The sequence below is a fragment of the Fusarium phalaenopsidis genome (assembly GCF_050370095.1).
Source record: "Fusarium phalaenopsidis strain FUZ10S chromosome Unknown contig_32318, whole genome shotgun sequence".
Classification (NCBI taxonomy): domain Eukaryota; kingdom Fungi; phylum Ascomycota; class Sordariomycetes; order Hypocreales; family Nectriaceae; genus Fusarium; species Fusarium phalaenopsidis.
The window spans coordinates 572,912-592,552 of record NW_028145398.1 but is presented as its reverse complement, the minus strand read 5'-3'; the positions used below and the strand labels follow the sequence as shown (position 1 = coordinate 592,552).

General features: G+C 51.3%; 6 protein-coding genes across 6 annotated transcripts; 5 read left to right on the top strand and 1 right to left on the bottom strand.

The window, feature by feature from the left end:
• Window positions 1-904: 904 nt before the first annotated feature.
• Window positions 905-1,908, top strand: LRP88_12547 (uncharacterized protein; the record flags this gene model as incomplete). The annotated part of the gene is made up of 2 exons (XM_083248940.1): window positions 905-989; window positions 1,043-1,908. The coding sequence occupies 2 exons, from the start codon at window positions 905-907 to the stop codon at window positions 1,906-1,908; spliced, it is 951 nt and encodes a 316-aa protein (XP_083095395.1).
• A 1,511-nt stretch (window positions 1,909-3,419) lies between these two features.
• On the top strand, window positions 3,420-5,068 carry LRP88_12546 (major facilitator superfamily domain-containing protein; the record flags this gene model as incomplete). Its single annotated transcript, XM_083248939.1, has 4 exons — window positions 3,420-3,661; window positions 3,718-3,825; window positions 3,877-4,429; window positions 4,484-5,068. The coding sequence occupies 4 exons, from the start codon at window positions 3,420-3,422 to the stop codon at window positions 5,066-5,068; spliced, it is 1,488 nt and encodes a 495-aa protein (XP_083095394.1).
• Window positions 5,069-5,375: 307 nt separating this feature from the next.
• Window positions 5,376-7,952, bottom strand: LRP88_12545 (bacterial alpha-L-rhamnosidase; the record flags this gene model as incomplete). Its single annotated transcript, XM_083248938.1, has 2 exons — window positions 5,376-5,935; window positions 6,059-7,952. 2 exons carry the CDS (start codon window positions 7,950-7,952, stop codon window positions 5,376-5,378), a joined length of 2,454 nt encoding a protein of 817 aa, XP_083095393.1.
• A 2,764-nt stretch (window positions 7,953-10,716) lies between these two features.
• LRP88_12544 (flavin monoamine oxidase family protein) lies at window positions 10,717-13,173 on the top strand (the record flags this gene model as incomplete). Its single annotated transcript, XM_083248937.1, has 5 exons — window positions 10,717-11,204; window positions 11,262-11,459; window positions 11,513-11,701; window positions 11,756-11,830; window positions 11,880-13,173. The coding sequence occupies 5 exons, from the start codon at window positions 10,717-10,719 to the stop codon at window positions 13,171-13,173; spliced, it is 2,244 nt and encodes a 747-aa protein (XP_083095392.1).
• Window positions 13,174-13,941: 768 nt separating this feature from the next.
• LRP88_12543 (uncharacterized protein) lies at window positions 13,942-14,952 on the top strand (the record flags this gene model as incomplete). The annotated part of the gene is made up of 1 exon (XM_083248936.1): window positions 13,942-14,952. One exon carries the CDS (start codon window positions 13,942-13,944, stop codon window positions 14,950-14,952), a length of 1,011 nt encoding a protein of 336 aa, XP_083095391.1.
• A 1,222-nt stretch (window positions 14,953-16,174) lies between these two features.
• LRP88_12542 (ankyrin repeat-containing domain protein) lies at window positions 16,175-19,095 on the top strand (the record flags this gene model as incomplete). The annotated part of the gene is made up of 5 exons (XM_083248935.1): window positions 16,175-16,324; window positions 16,465-16,604; window positions 16,807-18,225; window positions 18,391-19,026; window positions 19,080-19,095. 5 exons carry the CDS (start codon window positions 16,175-16,177, stop codon window positions 19,093-19,095), a joined length of 2,361 nt encoding a protein of 786 aa, XP_083095390.1.
• Window positions 19,096-19,641: the final 546 nt, after the last annotated feature.

Here is a 19,641-nt window from a genome sequence, read left to right as displayed (position 1 = left end):
GTCTTGATACTTTCGCCTGGAGTCACGACGGTGATGCTTTCTGCCACTCCGGCCGCAACCCCAGCCAGCATATTCGATGAACTTGTAGGCTTGCCTGTCTTCTGATCCCGGGGTAGCTTGTTTCGAATCACATCAAATGTTAGGAATCTGATGCCTGATTTCGAGGCGTTGGAAACGCAAAAAGCCCCAGCCCCAGTATACAGAACACCAACGCCATGATCTCTGACAGCGGTGATGAGTAGTCGAAGGGGAGATGGTGAGGATGCTCCCAGAAGTTGCTTCCGTGTCTTGACGTATTCGGTCGGATACTGATTGAAGCTTCTGTGAGCTGAGCCTGTCACTGTGGAATGTCGTCGATTGAGACTTACAGTTGTCAGAGACTCGATGCCACCTGCAGCGGCTCCGGCTACTATTGACTGCAAGGGGCTCGGTGCGTTCACAGATTTCTGTGTCATATTGTCTTGTCCTGCGATACTTCTTGGGTTGGCACTTAACAAGGTCCCCTCTAGTGTATGTATTGCCCATTAAATCTCTAATCATCTTGTATCATAGCACCTGGGCGCTGGAGACGTCCCGCTCCGAGACTCGAACCCCGAGACAGAAAAAAACCCACCGTTCTCATCCGCCATCGGAATCCCTCCGCGTCCTAAGTCCGAACGCGGCTTATCCACCTTTCGGGACGATGGCAGGGAGGCGACTGGGCTACTCCGCCTGCACCCTTGTCTGCGGAACAATCCAGCATATCCACCCCACGGATGGAGGGGACTTGGGGGATGCGCCGCGTTCACCCACGAGTAACGACAGCAGTGGAGAGAACCTGCGGGGATATAATTGGATTAAATCTGGTCTTCACTTTGAAGCCTTCCCAGTACGAAAGAGTTACGACGACACCGAGCAGTACACCATGGCGCCAGAAGCCCTCATCGAGACCAACAACGCGGACCTCTTTCCCAGAGGAGGATGGGACACTCACCATCACATATTTGAGCGTATGTAGCAACTCCTTGTCAGTCATTCGATGAGTAGATCTAACCTCCAGCAGCCCAGCTATTTCCGTACAGTCCCACGCGCCACCTCACACCACCTGCAGCGACCATCAAAGCCTTCGAGAATTTCCGAGCAAGACTGGGGATTACAAACTCGGTCCTCACCCATGGCCTGTCTTATGGTGACGACTGTGCCTCATTGAAAGCTTTCGTCACCAAACTAGGAAGACACTCAACTTCCGGTGTAGGGGTGATTGAACCCGACGAGACCACCGACGATGAGATTCGAGATCTACAAAAGGCCGGCATCCGTGGTCTCCGTGTCAACCTATACCCAAATGGGGCCATGGAAGATGTAGAGCTTCAGAAAGAAACATTGCGTGCATATCTCCAGAGGATAACCAACTTGTCCCTCAATTGGAGTTTGACAATGACAACGATTCGGACCGAATTCTGGGATGAATTGGAGCCATTTGTTCGCAGTGAAGTTGGGCCAACGGGCAGGCCGCTTATCACGGATCATTTTGGTCTTCTGAAGGCACCCAGCATGCTTCCCCCAGAACATCGGAACGATCCTACGAAGCAACCTGGCTTTGCAGCGATCATGCGGTTGGTCGGAGATGGGCTCCTTTTTGTCAAACTGAGCGCACCGTACCGCGTAAGTGAGCTGAGCCCACGGTACGATGATCTCAAGTTCCTTGTGCGAGCCTTTGTAGATGCAAACAAGCACCAAGTCCTCTGGGGAAGCGATTGGCCTCATACCCCAAGGATGAGGGTGCGTAGTCATGAGGAAGCCATGAAAGAGACTCCCTTCTTGGAGGTGGATGATGAGGCATGGCTTCGGAGCCTGAGGGGGTGGCTGTCGGACGAGGAATGGGACTTGTTGATGGTTCAGAATCCACGAAACATCTTTTCTTCATAGATTATATGTGTAACTAGCAATGGTTGAGTTGTATCAGACTACCTAACCCGCTTAACATGCTTACAATCAACTTTGCTTCAGGCATGGCACACTGCGTAAACTAGCATGTATCACTATGGAGTAATTAGAATACATCACAGGAATTAATACCCTTGTCACTTGTCCTTTCGGATTGTCTTGATGAGCTCTCCCATAGCAGCCCCTTTCCTGAGTTCAGTAAACATCTTTTCGTCTACCTCAGCTCTCGCCTGGCACAGTTCAGCAACGCGTTCGGCCAGTGACGGAGGCACTACGACGACACCATCAGCGTCCCCAACAAGGATATCTCCTGGGTTGACCCAGAGTTCGCCTTTGAATTGGAGAGGAACATTGACAAGAGAGGCTCTGGTAAAAGTGTTGGAGCCCAGGATGGAATGGCCCCGTGCGAACACCTCCAAGCAATTAGTCCTAGTTATGGATGAATCATAAGTGGCACACATACCGGAAACTTCATCTCCTTGTGTTCATTGATGTCTCTCATTCGGCCATCAATCACTACACCCTTGGCCCCCAGGAACTTTGCTCTGGTCGACATCAACCCACCCCAGCAAGCCGACGGAAGGCCATTTGGCTGTTGGATGTACATGACCCCGCCGTCTTCATTATGGTCAACAAAGTGCTTGTCCAATGCTGGAACAGATTTATCGCTTGACTCGACCATCTTGACAGTAACAGCCGGGCCAATGATGCGAGTTTGAGAGTCCGGAGAGAAGATGCGGATGCCATCCAAGAAACCCCCATAGGGATATTTCAATCTGACCAAGGCATCGCCAATCTGAGAAATGTAAGCCTTTTCTGCTGTCACACCAAGAGGTTGGGATCACTGGAGCAGGGGCTTACATCGCAAGTTGTAAACCTGCGCAAGAGGTCGAGTGCTTTAGAGGGGGGCATAGCGAGCTACTGCAAGATTTGGTACAGAGTGACAAACAGAAGATGGCGTGTCGATGAGATGTGACTAGGGGCCATGCATCTATCACTTGCTTTTTGCCGTAGCATCTTCGTGGAGCAGTAGCGAGGACATCCCGGTACCCCCTTCGGGTCTCTCCCAAGGCAAAGGACAGCTCCGTCCCGCCTTTTCCCCAACCACGGACTGCTCCGCAGCGTCTGTGGCCAATCTACCATTCCCCGCGTTCCGCATTGGCCCCATAACCCCATGGGGTTCTAGTCCGGGGCTAGAGTCCAGCGTCAAATACGCCCCAGCCGATTGGCTGTCTGGGCTCTGCTGGCGGAACAATCCGTTGCCCCTACGATGTGCCTCCAACTTCTCAACTCATCGGATCATGGTCGCGTTGAACACAGAGTTGTCTCTTCATTACATTGGGCGGGCGATGGCGTTCGTACAACGGAGCCAGGAACATATTAAAGGCTCTTCGCTTTCTTCCTTGAGGCCATCTACCACCCTTGACAGTGTCTCCTCCATCCAAGCCTGACACATCACTATCGTTGCAGACTTTTCAGTTATTCTTATCACAATGGCAAACACCAAGACCGACGTCAAGCTCAACGATCTCCATGGCTCGTCGGATCACATCGACGATGCTTTGCCACCTGTGGACAAGGAGACAATGACTGAAATAAAGAGCAACGAATTGGGTATGACTGAGGAGGAGTACAACGCAGCCGAGAAGAGCCTCGTTAGGAAACTGGACTATACTCTTGTGCCTATGGTCTGGCTGCTTTATCTGTTCAACTACCTTGATCGAAACAACATTGCGTACGTGGTTTGCAGAAAAACAGTCTCCTCTTTACCAATACTGACCTCTTCTCTAGTCAGGCAAGACTCAGCAGCTTTGAGCAAGATCTCGGTCTCAAGGGGAATCAGTTCAATGTGGCCGTATCGATTCTGAACGTGGGCTACATGCTCATGCAGCTGCCAAGGTATGCTCAACAGGACAGACCTTGCCGAGATTTCAACTAACGCCAGGTCAGTAATATGCTCCTCACACGTACCCGGCCTTCGATCTATATACCATTCTGGACAGCCCTGTGGTCTATCGTCTCTGCTGCTACCGCAGGCGCCGGCAACTACACGCACCTCATCGTCATACGATTCTTCCTAGGTATCGCAGAAGCCCCGTTCTTCCCCGGCGCCATGTATCTCCTCAGCTGCTGGTATCCTCGTAAGGAACTTGCGCTCCGCACAGCGATTTTATATTCAGGTGTTCTCCTGGCAACAGCATTCTCAGGTCTCATTGCTGCTGGCGTCTTGTCAAACCTCGAAGGCGTTAGGGGAATTGCTGGATGGCAATGGCTCTTCATTATCGAGGGCGCTGGCAGTTTTGGTGCTGCTTTGATCGCCTTCATCTTCTTGCCTGACTTCCCTGGACAAAAGTCTGGGGCGGTCAAGTGGCTCCTCACGGATGACGAGCAAAAGGTCGCAGTTGAGCGAATCCAGAGAGATCGTGTCTCCCTGCCCCAGGCTGATAACAGTGTCTGGAGCGGTCTGGCAATGGCTGCTAAGGATATCCGAACTTGGGTCTTTGTAAGTTCTTTTGTGTCCGTTATTGTGTTTATGACAACTAATGGTTTTTAATAGGTCATCATGCTCACGGCCAACCACAGCGCCTACGGCTTTAACAGCTTCTTCCCTACCATCGTCAAAGGATTCAAACTCGGCGACAACACCCTGACGCTTGTCTTGACAGCTCCTCCATACCTTGTGGCTACCATCACGGCCTTTGCTACAGCTTGGTCTAGTGATCGTCGCAAGGATCGAGGCTACCACATTGCGGTGCCCCAGTTTGTTGCCTGCATTGGTTTCATCATCTCAGTCTCTACCCTCAACAACGCTGCTCGATACACAGCCGCTTTTCTATACATATGCGGGTGCTTTTCTTCTAACGCAATGGTCTTCAGCTGGGCGAGCTCGACTCTTAACCAAACACCCGAGAAGCGAGCTTGCGCAACAGCCATTATCAATCTCTTGAGCCAGCTCGGTAATATCTGGAGTCCTTATTTCTTTCCATCGAGCGACGGGCCGCGTTATATCAAGGCTAATATCTTGATGATGGCCTTCTCCCTACTGTCAGTGGTGACTTGTGTGGTGATGAAAACGATGCTGAAGAAGGCGAATCGGAAGCTGAAGGAGACTGGAGACAACGTCAACTTGTTTACACTTTGATTCAAAAACAAACATGATGATATTACCTGTGTAGTTATATATGAATAGTTTTATAACTAAGTTGCGGTCTTTTACTTATCAGGGTTCATGCCATTATGTAGTGATATCCAGAAATTGGCTGATGGCCTCTTTTGGAAATATCATTGATGACAAGAACAAGAACAAGAACATAGCACAAGGATCAATTGCTGAGAAACATTGCAGAAATAAAGAAATCACATTGAGAACAGGAAAACTGACTAACAGATACACTCCTGATCTCGCCCTTCCGCTAAACTGCTGGTTTTACTGCGGCAGGGTGAAGTTCTCAATATGAAACTTGTGGTACCCTGAGCCAACAACCCTTGAGTTTTTTTTCCACGCCAGGGAGGACTATCTCAGCCTGCGTATTCGGTGGAACGATAACCTTCAAATCAAAATGATCATTCTTGACCCTCCAATCCGTAACGATCTCTCCATATGGAGAAATCAGCCTGGCCTTGGCCTTGTCAATACCGCCACCTGGTACTGGCGCGATAGTAATCTTCTTGTAGCCTGGTTCAGCTGGGGCAATGCCTCCCACCACTTGATGGATCCAATCAGCGACAGAGCCAAACGCGTAATGGTTAAAGCTCGTCATGGTCCCTGAGTTCACACTGCCGTTGGCTAGGAGGCTGTCCCATCGCTCCCACGTGGTCGTGCCGCCTTGAACAACCTGATACAGCCAGGAAGGGACCTTTTCCTGTAGGAGCATCCGATAAAAGTCGGGAATTGAGTCAATGCTCTTGAGTGCGAACCCGAGCCTAGCTGTGGCGGCAAAGCCAGTGCCCACGAGATAGTTGTTGTCCTTGATCTTTCGGATGAGTGACTGGGCGGCATTTGTGCGCACTTAGTTGTCTTTGAGGAGGTCGAAATCAAGAGCAAGGGTATAAGCAGTCTGTGTTTGATTCGCAAGTTCTCCATCCGGTACCCAAGTGGCTTCGAATGCTTCCCTGAGGTCCCCATGTTGACGAGTATAGTTCTTCGCCAAGTCCTGATTCCCCAAAGCACGAGATATGTATGACATAATTTCCGTCATCTTGACCAAATACGCATCGGCCACAAGTCCACGGTGAGTAGTAGCATTCCCGGGGTTGTCTGCTGGTGACAGCGGGTCCAGCCAGTCTCCAAACTGGAACGGCTTTGGGTCCCAAAGGCCGTCTTGGTTGCGAGGAATGCCAACATCGATCCACGCCTGTGCCTGTGGCAGGTTTTCCGCCAGTAGAGCCTCATCACCGAAGGCTGTGAAGGTGTTCCAAGGATTCCCCACGACCACATCTCCCCAGATTGCGGTTGGTAAGTAGCCTCCAAAATCGATGGGGACGGAAGGCACATAGACGGGAGGTGTCATCCGGTTTCCCTTCATTTCAGACCAAATGTCTTTGTGCCAGCCCTTCCAGAAACCCGCCGTATCAAAGAGATAGTTGGCAGTCGGGCCAAAAGCATGGGCATCTCCCGTCCATCCGAGCCGTTCATCCCGTTGAGGGCAGTCGGTCGGAATCGATAGGAAATTTCCCTTCATTGACCAACGGACATTAGAATGGAACTGATTCAGGAGGGGGTTGGAACACTCGAAAAAGCCTGTTTCTTCCAGATCCGTGTGAACAACCACGCCCACGATCGAGTTTTCGTCAAGGGGTGTCTCCTCGGGCCAGCCGTCGACTTGGGCGTAACGGAAACCATGGAATGTAAATTTAGGCTCCCACTGGATCGGACCATCGCCGCTGAGGATAAGCACATCGCGGGCCGCAGCCTGTCGTAGGGGTCTGAGAGCCAGTTCGTCGTTCTCAAGCACCTCTGCGTGGTGAAACGTGATGTTGGTACCCCTGGGGCCCGTCACGTTGACGCGCAGATGCCCAACCAGGTTTTGGCCAAAGTCAACAAGCGTTTTTCCCGAGGCCGACTTGAAGAAACTCTTCGGTTTGATGGTCTGGATGACACGGACTGGTGGCTGATCGGGTGCGGTGAGTTTTCCTTTCAAAGGCGGAAGCTCTCGAGTTCCCTCCCACCCGTCAAAGTCAAAACTGGCCGTGGACCAACCTTTCAAGGCTGAGACTAAACGATCGTCGTACTCTTCACCATCGTATATTTCCGCCGAAACAAGAGGCCCGGTAGTCGACTTCCAAGTGTCGTCGGTTGGGACCCATTGTGTGCTGCCGTTCTTCAAAGTGATTTTGAGCAATGCCAAAGGTCCGATCGCATCGCCATAGATATTACGCTTGCCTCCATTAAATCCTAGTCGTCCTGCGTACCAACCCTCGCCAACAAGAGCACCAATGGCATTGTGACCAGGCTGTAGTAGCTCCGTCACATTGTACGTGTCATAGACATGACGGTGACGGTAGGATTGCCAGCCAGGAGCGAGAACATGATCCCCGACGCGTTGCCCGTTGATCTCTGCCTCGTAAAGTCCCAAAGCTGTGATGTAAAGCCTTGCAGAGATCAGATCGTCTGAGAGATCAAAATTCTTTCGAAAAAACAGTGGTACTTTGGGTTTGTCTTTGTCGAACTCGTGGGTTGAGGTAATGGGCTTAGCGCGAGACCAGGTCTTATTGGAGATGCCTGTTTCAACGCAAACCCAGTCAGACCAGGGAGTAGAAGTTTCATTTCCATGCGCGCGGACGCGCACTGAAGCGGGTTCGGTTTCGTTAAGGGGAGGGCCAGGCCAAGGCACATAAAGAGACTGAGCTGAGACAGTGCTGTAGACTTCCGACTTCCCGTAGCGGTTGATTTCAATGTCATATGCGCTTTGCTTCCAGTCAGAAACAACGCCTCCAAATCGCCATGAAACACGCGGCTGCGCCTCCGCAATGCCGAGGGCGGGACGATGATTCTCAAAAGAGACACGGGATATTTCCAATGCCATGATGACTACCAGATCTCAGCAGGTGAGTGTCACACCCAAGAGATGATGATGATACGCCAGGTTCGCACTACTCCAACACCCAATTTATATACAGTAGTCCATCTGGACATTGACAGAGGTTGCGTTCTGCTCGGCCACAACTTCACCGTGACGTTAAGGGCTCTCTCGACATAGCATTAGCCCGAGACAGCGAGAGTCTTTGAACTGGAAGTAACCTTCCACCGGAATGATCAACATCAATGGGAACGGTTACATCACTACCCCGCGTGCAAAGTGCGGAGACCCCAGGTTCACGAACGCTCCGTCTTGCGGGGGCGTATTAAGCATGTCAAGGCGGGGCGGAGACACATCTAGACAGCGTACAGGAAGGGTCAGGTACAGTCCATCCGCGAATGAATAGAGTGCTATGGAGATGGACTATCTTAAAACCCTAACTTTATCTCAAAACTTTGCCCACAAGGGGGCTCGCTATAAGCATATCATCCGCCAACCTGTTTGTCAAACACAGAGTGGCTCCCGTGCAGGTGTCCCGGTGGCGATGAATGCTGTATTCATAGCCCGTGTTTCGCTTGGGTCTTATGCCAAAGTAATTCGGATGTGATATCTCGAGGTCTTGGATAAATCACATGGGCTATCGGGCGACAAGATTTGCCGTGTTGCGTTGCCGTGATCACCAAACAGCCCTAGTCAGAGCCCATGTAGCTCCGCAAAGATAGACCGAGCCATGTTCAACATGGCACCACGAAATGTATCAACAATAACCCTCGGTTCCCTCCTTTATTTTCGGTACACAGCAAAGACGACATCAATTCGCGGCATACGAAAGCGTCGGCTGGAGATGGCGCGAGTTAGATCGGCGCTGCGCAACCAAAAGTACTCCAACCGTAAAAAAGGTCGGCAGTTGAAGAGTGACAGCCTGTGGGACATCAGACTAAAAGTGTCCAGCCCATACTACCGTGCGTTACTAATTCACGAGAACTCGGCTCATTGGGCAGATAGAGGTTGCTAACCTGAAAAGCAAGTGGTTTTTGGTGGGCATAATGAGGCTTGTTTTCTCTAAGTTTAACTGTACCCGCTTGCACCTCTGGTGGTTGCTGTGGCTGGGTAAGAATGTGGCTAAACTATGTACGCCGTAAATGACGTCAACATATCCCTTGAGTCTTCCGGCGCTGCTGCACATACCTAGGTAGGATGAGGGATCAGGGGTTGCCCAAAGGGAAACTAGATGTTCATTGGTATTTTAATCAGCCCTGGACATTAGCTTCCAGGGAAAATATCTTGCAATCCCATAATATCGAGTGAACGACAACAAGAAATATGCTTGCAGTCGGTGAAGCCACTCAACAACACGAGAGAGCACCCTTCCCTATCGAGATATACGACTTCCAAAGTCTGGGAAACTCTTGGAGACATTTTGGCTTCGGTGCTCTATGTATCAAGAGTTTTAAGATATCCTGCGTTGGCATTTGGTAGGTTTACTTTTCGCGGACAGCATATGAACATCCCTAGGTATCTAGGGTAGGGCCTCATTCCTACTTACCTCACATCTCACGACGCCTATGGGACTAAAATTGTTCTAAACATTCTATGGAGCCTCTATGGCTAAATATTGGATTTGGTCAAATTGGAAGGGTTTTCGCTTCCTTCTCTTACTTTATCACCGTTCAGTATACTAGGGGGGCAGATACCAACTGACAGAGAGGAGTGGCAGATGTTATGAATCATGGACTCAGTCCAACCGCAAACCCTGCATACATAAAGTCGAAAGAAGCCCATGAGATTGTGAGGCATTTCACATTCATTCTTATCTGAAAAATCCATGCCATGGATTGTTAGCATCAACAACTGTCTATGTTTGCTTGTTGCGTGCCAGACTTGGCTTTGCCTCTCCGCGTTTCGGGATGGCGACTGGGTCTTTTCCCAACTTCATGTATCGAAAAGTAGTCCAGTTCTGGCATTCAACTTCTCATACCTCCCATGGTTCCATCGATACTTTTGTGGCTTTTGGCCTGTCTTGGCCACCTGTGGGCCAAGACAACCTCAGCCGCAGAGACGCATCGAGATGCCTGCATGTCTCAGGCATGTGCTGAGACGTGCCGTTCCCCGCGTTCGTTCTGGGCCTCATGGCCATTGTTCACGTTAGACTAGGACAAGATATTAGTTTTGCATTATGTACCATATCGAGAGGGGTTGAAGTCCCATTGGCGATCGCGTTGCCGCGTAGATAATGGATGTCTGGTCTATGATTGAATGAGCCTAGCAAGGTTCGATAGTGTCTCTGGTCCATAATATCAAAGGTCTTGTGCCAATCAGCATGCAGGACGCTTGGCTATATTAGGCATGGAGCGTAAGGCCAGAGCCCGCGAAACTAGCCACATACCGCATGTCCCCATCAGCCCAGCCAGCCTTCAATCCTGTCATGGATAGATGGTTCATCGGCATCTGGATGCAAAAGGCAATGAGGCGTTGCTTCATGGCAGCTGAGAAGGTACCGGTATGTGATCACAAGCCTTTCAGGTCTCCTCACTGACATCTCTCTGTCGGAATGTTCACTTCGGTCAACAACGGTCAACAAGTTAGTTCATCACGTTGAGGTTATCTTGCGGGTAGCTTGGATAGCGACTATTGAGGAGGCAACTATATAGTCTTGCCCTGGCCGTTGATATGAAATAACCACAACAAGACAAGACTATCTAGTACTTCCAACTTCTCCTCTCATCGTCTTTTGCCAGTGCACACAACTTCTCATCTCTTGCTTTACACAATGGCTTCCTCCACAGACGTCACGGTGGTAGGAGAGCATCTCGAGTCCAAGTCATTCAAGTACATGTGGTCTCGCTATGTTCAAAAGCTCACACTGAACTATGACTTGAAGGTTACCAAGGCTGCCGCCATTGATTCCAACCTCCCTATCGATATCACCGGAAATGAATCTGTTGCCGAACTGCAGAAGGCAACAGCCAAAGTGACAGGGGTCGGTTTCGTGCCCAAGGAGCGGGGCAAGCTCGACATTGGCATTGTTGGTGCTGGCGTCGCTGGACTTTTCTCTGCCATGGTCTTTGATTGGTTGAACGAGCATCCCGAGTTGAAAGGCAAGCTCAAAATCAACTACGACATCCTAGAGGCTGCAGGGGAGGAAAGGCTGGGTGGTCGTCTTTACACGCACAAGTTCTCCGAGGGAGACCCGGCGAAAACGCACGATTATTACGATGTCGGTGCGATGCGCTTCCCCAACAATGACATCATGAAAAGGTATGACGACCAATCCGATTCTCTAATTTCACTGAACTAACTTCAACCGCCTTGTAGAACGTTTCAGCTCTTCAACTTCATTGGGCTGCATCAGGGCAAGGGTGGTATCATCCCTTACTATCTTGATGATGAAGATGGTGTTTGCCCTTCCTACTTCAACGACGTGCGATACGTGGGCAATGCCTGGAGCAAGGGTATCGCAGATCCCTTCCGGATCAACAGTGGGCTCCCAGAAGGTGGAAAGATCCCTGAGGAGTACATGAAACTTGAGTTCCCAACCTCAAGATACACAGCTAACTGGCTTCTAGATTCTTGGCACAGGACCCGTCGAAGCTCGTATCCAAGGCACTTGCCCCCTTCATCGAAGATATCCAAAAGCAGTTCGATGAGGCCTTGAAGGAGGTCAAAGGGGGAACTATCGAGGGAGAGGCTTCCAAGGAGCTCTGGAAGCGGCTCATGGCGGCAGACCACCTAAGCACTCGGCAGTATCTGGCTTCGTGAGTATACTCCACATCACCACTGTTTCAAGTACATTTCTAAGGCGTGTCCAGCGATCAAAACCCAGAGAACCAGGAGGGCAGAAAGTTCAACTACAACACGATTGAATGGCTGGAGACAGCAACCTAGTAAGTTCATCCAAAGTGCAGGCCGAGAACCATTCACTGACCCTAATAGTGGAACTGGGTGGTATGATCAAGCGCTAAGCGAGTGCGTCCTCGAAGAACTCGACTTCGGAACTCCTGCACAAGAGAAGGCCCCAGGGGTCCAGTGGTGGTGGTGCATCGAGGGAGGTGCCCAGAGAGTGGCCAAACTGATGGCAGAGAAGATCAAGCAACCGGTTCAATTCAACAGCCAGGTCGAGGCCATCAATGCCAATGTCGCGAAGCGAGAAAACCCCAAGGACTACGTCCCGATGACACTTGCCATCAACAACAAGGGGAAGAAGACAAAGAAGGACTATTTCGCCGTGTTCAACAGCACCACCCTTGGTGCCCTCCAGCGCATGGACCTCAAGGATGCCGGGCTTCTTTGGGGTACAAAGCAAGCCATTCGATCTCTTGGCTACGGCGCCTCCTGCAAGGTCGCCATCAAGTTCAAGACTGCTTGGTGGCAGCAAGGCGATCTCAACATCAAGAAGGGTGGCATTGCTCGAACCGATCTCCCTCTTCGAGTCTGCGTCTATCCTTCCTACAACATTGAATCGCTGGAGGGCAAGGATTGGGACCCCAACAAGCCCGCCGTGCTGTTGTGTTCATACACCTGGGGACAGGATGCCCAACGCATCGGCTCGCTGATCTCCAACAACACCCCTGAAAACGAGGAACAGCTCATCAAAGTTCTGCTCCACGATCTTGCCCTGATGCACGCCCCAGAAAAGTCCAAATATGAGGGTCTTTTGCAGAAACTCAAGGGTCAATACATGGATCACCACGCATATGACTGGTACAGAGACCAGAATATGTCTGGAGCGTTTGCCTACTTTGGGCCAGGACAGTTCTCCAACATGTGGCAGGAAATCATCAAGCCAAACGCGTTTGGCCAACTCTACATGGTTGGCGAAGCGGCATCATCTCATCACGCCTGGATTGTCGGAGCCCTCGAGAGTGTCATTCGCGCAGTTTACGTCATGTTTGAAGGACTTAGTAGGAATGACCCTGAATGCCAGGTCTACAAAGACGCCATGTATTGGCTGAGCCATGTGCCCAAGCAAGGGGACTCAACCTATGATCCTAACGACTACCCGCAACACCCAAAGCCGGGCGACATGCCCAAGGGCAAGCCTTTCTACCCCCTGCCTGAAGAGATGCCTGATCGCCAGATTGGAGTGGACCTCGACAAGGAACTGACCCAAGACCCGAAGGAGAGTCTCAAGACCGACAAGGAGTTGACTCATTCTGCCGCTCTGGTCGCACTTTGCGTTATTGAAAGTTACGTTGAATTGTTTTATGGATCTTCAAAGTCAGACTGAGCCAAGTTAGCTTGAGTGGGAGTGATAAATTGACAGATTGAAACTTCCTAAACATGGCCCGCTTTCTTGACGTCTGGTTGAGCGAGTGACTAGTCATCAAGAGAACCTGGGAATCCGTGTTACGTATGTTATTTGCTGGGTAAGGACATTAAGGTGCCACTCATGCGTTATTAAGATACGTTTCAAAATATACCCATCTCCCGATGTCGGAACAGTATCAATTAAACTTTCCGAAGGTTGAGCACGTTATTGCGTTTATGCGTGGGGGTGCAAAGGGAAGCATTTGTTAGAGATTGCCATTCTTCCTTATCCACCACACAGTGGTATTCTGTCAAGTCACGATTTAAAGCTAGAGAGAAGGAGTTTAGTCTCACCTGTGTCAACCCTGATGGCCACAGTTGGAGGAACGGAGTGTCGGTTTAATGACATATCCGCCTCACCCTTGTCACTAGATGGGTCAGTTGCAAGAGGCTTGAACAGCTTTCGTATACTCGTCCGTTCAATCGCGAAAGCGAGCCAAGATTTCCGGAAGATCGGCATTTCCCCTCCAATCTTAGCCTCCAAGCAAAAGGTTCACAACGGTCCGCGTGAAAGCTCCTCTACGACGGGTGGGCTACCGGCGTCGGAGAAGGGCTAAACCGGCAACGATCATTAAAGTATCATAAGCCTTGCTAGTTGAGGTCACTACTTAACCTGCAACCTCGCAGTACTCCGAAACCCAATCACCTCTCCGGCAGAAGTTCATTTCTCCTCATCCGGCGTTTCAACATGGTCCTAAATCCAAGCGACGAGGGCGTCGGCCCTGACTCGGGCCAAAAGATCAACATTTCCGCAATGGCAACCAATGAGAACTCAGAGCCACAAGAAGAAAAGCTCCCCGGCGTTGTCCACATGGAGGCCTTCAAGGACCAGATCACCATTGCGGAACGATACATGCTGTTCTCAAGCATGTTCGTGGTCGGATTCGCCTTCGGCCTCGACGCGCTTGTCCGCTCTACTTACCAAGGATACGCAACCTCGAGCTATTCCCAGCATTCACTGCTTTCGACAATCAACGTCATCCGTGGAGTTGTCGCCGCTGCAGCTCAACCCCTGGCTGCCAAGCTATCCGACCTGATTGGCCGCTTGCCACTGTTCCTGATCGTAGCCTTGTTCTACGTTGTTGGTACCATTGTCGAAACCTGCGCTACGCAAGTACAACGCTTTGCTGCCGGAGCTCTCTTGTACCAGATCGGGTACACATGCACGCTGTTAGTGCTGGAGATCATCATTGCCGATATCACCTCAATTCGAAGCCGTGTCATTTTCGTGTTGCTTCCCAATACGCCTTATATCATCAACACTTGGATCAGTGGCAACGTTACTTCAGCTGTGCTTGGGGTTACCACCTGGAAATGGGGTATTGGCATGTGGTGCATCATATACCCTGTCTGCTTGATCCCTTTTGTTACGATCATGGCCATCGTCGGACGGCGAGCTTCGAAAGCCATCCCTCATGAGATAAAATACACGCCATCGAATGGAAATAGCAGACTACAGATGTTCACAGATGTCTTCCAGAAATTCGACGTCATAGGAGTTTTTCTGCTTATAGCTACTCTGTCCCTCACTCTCATCCCCCTCACCCTGGCGGGAGGAGAATCGAAGAAGTGGCAGACCGCCGGCATCATCACCCCTTTGATCCTAGGCATTCTCATGATTCCTGTCTTTGCTGTCTGGGAAAGAACTACCGCCCATCCGATGATGCCCAAATACCTCCTCCGGGAAAGGGGTATCTAGGCAGCGCTTTGTGTCGCCATCTTCATGTCCTTTTCTTGATGCACACAGTCCGACTTTCTATACACAGTTTTGATCGTGGGATTCGATTTCAGTATTGCCAATTCAACCCGTATCGCCTCCATATATAGCTTCTGTGCTATCGTTGGAGGACTGTCCCTCGGCCTGATCATCAAAAAGGTCCGACGACTCAAGCCCTTCATTGTCGGCGGCATTAGCCTTTGGCTTATTGCATATGGTCTGCTGTTCCACTACCGTGGAGGCACTGATACAAGCGCCAAGGCAGGTGTGATCGCAGGCCAAGTCTTGCTAGGATTAACTGGCGGCTTCTTCTCGTATCCCAACATGGCGGCTGCCCAGGCTCTCACCAAACACGAGGACATTGCAGTTATTACTAGCATTATGTTGACGATGAACAATGTTGGAGTGGCTCTTGGCAACGCGGTATCAGGCGCCATTTGGACACAGACCTTATATAACCGACTTCAAAGGGATCTGGCTCCGAATTTTGAACTTGCCCAGCAAGTCTATGCCGCGCCATTATACGTCGTGCCTGAATATCCCGTTGGAACCCCCGGACGAACTGCTATCATCGAGAGCTATCGATATGCTCAACGCCTTTTGATGATTGCGGGAATGTGTCTTGTGATTCCAATGCTCGCATTTGCGATGTGTTTGCGGGATACTCGGCTCCCAAAGCCGAAGAAACCTCAGCAATAAATGCAACTTTCTCCAGGGCTCTGTTAGCGTCATCGGAAGAAGAACTGAGCCAAGACGGCGTCTACTAATGCCATTAGATGAATTCTGTATGTCAACTGTCCCACCACTGGTCTTGATCGATGTGGAAATCGGGGTGATAGGTTTTACGGCGCCAGATTGGCCTTTCTCAAATTTATCCAGTTCCTCTGGAACTATTCATTGCTAGTTTGGTTGAAAGAGATTTTGTCGCCAGAAGTGATAGACATCTCCATGGCCCTCCCCAATGTTTACTGCTTCAACTGTGTTGCCAATTTCAATGGTGCAGGCCTGATGTATCCGTTGGTGAAATTCACCGTGCCATCTGCCACTAAATGGAAGCCTAGCTACTTCAACCTGCAATGCCCGAAACGAGATCTCGAGCCAACTTGGCCACAATATCCAGGGCCTCGCCTGACGAGTTGATGCCGGGTGATTTGAGCTCCTGGGCCGGACCATCGAAACGCCGCCACACCTCAATAAAACGTTGATGACCTTCGTCAAGACCGATGGCATGGAGAACACCGTGCATGTTGTGGTGCTTCCTGAGGCTCTCGACATCGGTGTCACTGACCGCCGTGGGCGATCGGACACCACGCAAGGCCTCTCGTTCCGTGTGGATAGCCCCGAGACGGACACAGTGAAGGATCAGTGCTGCTAGGCCGGCTGCCAACGCCGTAGCCACGGACGAGCCGGACTGTCCTCAAAGCCATCCGGCAGCGCTCCCTCCCGGTATGGATTCCGCGACACGACCTTATGACCGGGCACGATGAAGCTCAGGTCTCGTGGGCTCCCCGTCGGGCCCCATACTCGGCCATCAGCCGTCGCCGCCCCGATCCGGAAGATGCGGCACTGGTCAAAGAACCAAGGGTACTCGACCTCGGTGACGGCGCCTGTGTCAGCGGCAGCGCAGAAGAAGAGTATCTAAGAGCGTCCTTGACTGCCTCACGCAGGCCATTGATGCCCTTATGGTTGTCCTCGGTATCCTTGACCGTCCAGGACATGGAGATTATATCTACTTTCTGGGTTATCGCTGCCCTCACAGCCTTTGGCTACTCTCATTAAGTCCCAGGGGCTAGAAGACAAGGCCTACATTTCAATGGCACTCACTGAGGCATCTAGACATGGGAAACTGGATTTTGTCAAGTTGCTGCTGGAGGACTCCAGTGTGGATGAACCCAGGTGTCTGGACGCCATCATGGCCGCAGCACGATCAGGGGAGTTTGGAGTATTGGACATATTGCTGAAATACGCGACGGGGAACTTCAATATCGTACAATGGCCTGGTTTTCTCACTTCACGACTTGCATACCTCGGGCCCATCTACCAGTTGAAGACTATCCTCCAAGCCACAGGGGACGCGAACTCGATAGATGCAGACTATTCGCCACCTCTTCATTGCGCTATCATGAGAAACAACACTGTAGCTTTTGATACCCTTATAGGGCACGGTGCTGATCCTGCAGTCACCAATTCCAACTGGAAGAATACGCCTGCAATTCTTGTGGCGGCCAAGCACGGGCGGGTGGACATGGCGAAGAGGTTGACCGAAGCTGGCGCATCAGTGGATGTGTACGATAACAGAGGAAGGTGCGCTCTATGGTTAGCCGCGGTGACAGGCCAGCATTTGGTCCTCCAGGCCCTGGAGGTTCCTAGGGAGGGGTCAGCGAGGCCGCCCATAGTCTCACTTGCATCTGTCCCCTTTCTCAAGTGCCTCAAGTTGGCACTCGAGTTCGGCGCGGACCCCAACAACAAATTGCTAAATGAAGAACATCCTTCGAGTGCTCTCAGCATTGCAGCGAGATGGGGTCTTCTTGATGGTTTCCGTGTGCTTCTCGAAGCCGGTGCTCATCATGATACCGATGATGACCCTCCTCTCATCCACGCTGTTAATTCCGGCAAACGAGAGATAGTGGAAATGCTGCTTGAAAAGGGGGCCAAGGTCGATGCGAAGCTAGAGTATGGTGACTTCCAGGCCACACCACTTATCATAGCTGCTCAGCGGGACTACCAAGATTTGGTCAAACTTCTCATTGAAAGAGAAGCCGGCGTTGACACTGATGTTTGGGAGGGGAGTACCGCGCTGCATTATGCCATTGGTGGAGATAATCTCGAGATGGTCAAGTTCCTTGTCGACTCAGGGGCCAACACCGGACAAACCCAGAGTGGAGAGTGGTCGGCCCTCCACAAATGTTACGCAAAAGCGGATTGTATGAAGGCCCTCCTCGAAGCTGGAGCCGATTTGAACTGGGCCGAACCCGATGGTACGGCGTTGCATCTCGCCGTTTACTACAACGCGCTAGATGTGGCAGAGTTGATCCTCTCATATCGCCCTGACCTGGAAGTCAAGTGGCCGTCAGAGAAGTCTTGGGATTCGGGATACACTGCGCTCCATGTGGCAGCGAGTTACGGATTTATCGAGATGCTACGACTACTTATAGAGGCAGGCGCTGATTTGAAGTCGACAACCCCGATGGGCGGGACGCCTCTGATTCTGGCCGTGGCTAACAATTCGGATGGTTGCACGAGGGCTTTGTTAGAGTACGACACGGACATAGACGCAAAGGATGTACTAGGATACACAGCCCTCCATTGTCTTCCGTCCCCTGCACGATTGTCTATTGCAAAGTTACTGGTCAATCGAGGAGCCAATCTGGAGCTTCGGAACAATGCATGCAAGTCTGTTCTTGACCTAACTATCACTAGCAAGGATGTTCCACTCGTGGAGTTTCTCTTGGATAAGAAGGTCGACATCAACGCGGCAGCCAGCTCAAGTGGTGCCGCTCTGATCGTTGGAGCCGGTGCTGGCGATCTTGGTATGGTCAAGCTACTCGTTCGGAAAGGGGCTGATGTGAACCTTACCCACCCTTGGATGTACAGCACAGCGTTGCAAAAGGCATACATGTCTAGAACTGGCACTGAAGAGGGCAGGGATGCTGTAGCTCGATTCTTGGTCGACGAGGCAGATGCTGATGTGAACGCCCATGGTGGAGTCCATGGCTCAGCACTGGACGCTGCGCTCCTATATGGTACTGTTAAAGCGGCCAAGTTTCTCATCGAAAGGGGCGCCGACGTCGGCTGGAAGGACGCCTGGGGTCGGCGACCAGTCCACTTCGCAGCCTTGCGGACGCCAGGTCACTTCCAGTTGTTGCTTGACTCGGTGTCAGACATGGACGATGACAGCCTCGGTATTGCCACCAAGACAAACCTTGGCCACACGCTACTGCACTTTGCGGTTGCAAGCGGAAGTACTGACCTTGTCGAACTTGTTCTCTCTCGCACCCGAGGCAAGACATCCATCAACGAGCCGGACGAGGACGGTTGGACCCCGCTACTGTGGGCGTGCCGGCCGTGTGACAAATGGGGCACACCTGCTCAAGCTCAACACGCCATAGTGAAGCTCCTCCTTGACAGGGGTGCGGACCCATTGGTGCGAGGGCGAACTTGGGATGACAAACAGTGGTCACCGCTCAAGATGGCGAGATACCTTGGGGCGACGGACGAGGTGGTACACCTGCTGAAGAAAGCCAGCAGGTATGGAAGGGAGAAGGGGGAGAAAGAAGAGTTTCACGCCTCCAAGAAGGGAGTGCGTCGTCTCACTGCGTTTTGCGACATGTGTCTCTTTGTGAGTTTTCACCATTGGGCCCCTCCTGACTGATACTGACCTGGAATCAACCTTAGGGTATACGTGGGATCGTAAACGTGTGTATGAGTTGTGACAAAAAGCTCGCCTTTTGTTTCAAGTGCTCTCGCTGGAAGGAAGAGCTTCACCCGCATCACAACAATTGGGTACTGCAAGGGACGGAGTTTGAGGAAACTGAAGAAAATGAGGAGGAAAGGGAGTCTCCGGAGAGTTCCCCCGAGATTGAACAGGTACAGGATGACGATGCTGAGGGAGATTGGTCAAATGATGATGATCACACGGATGGAGTTATCAATGGGGATGGTAAACAAGAC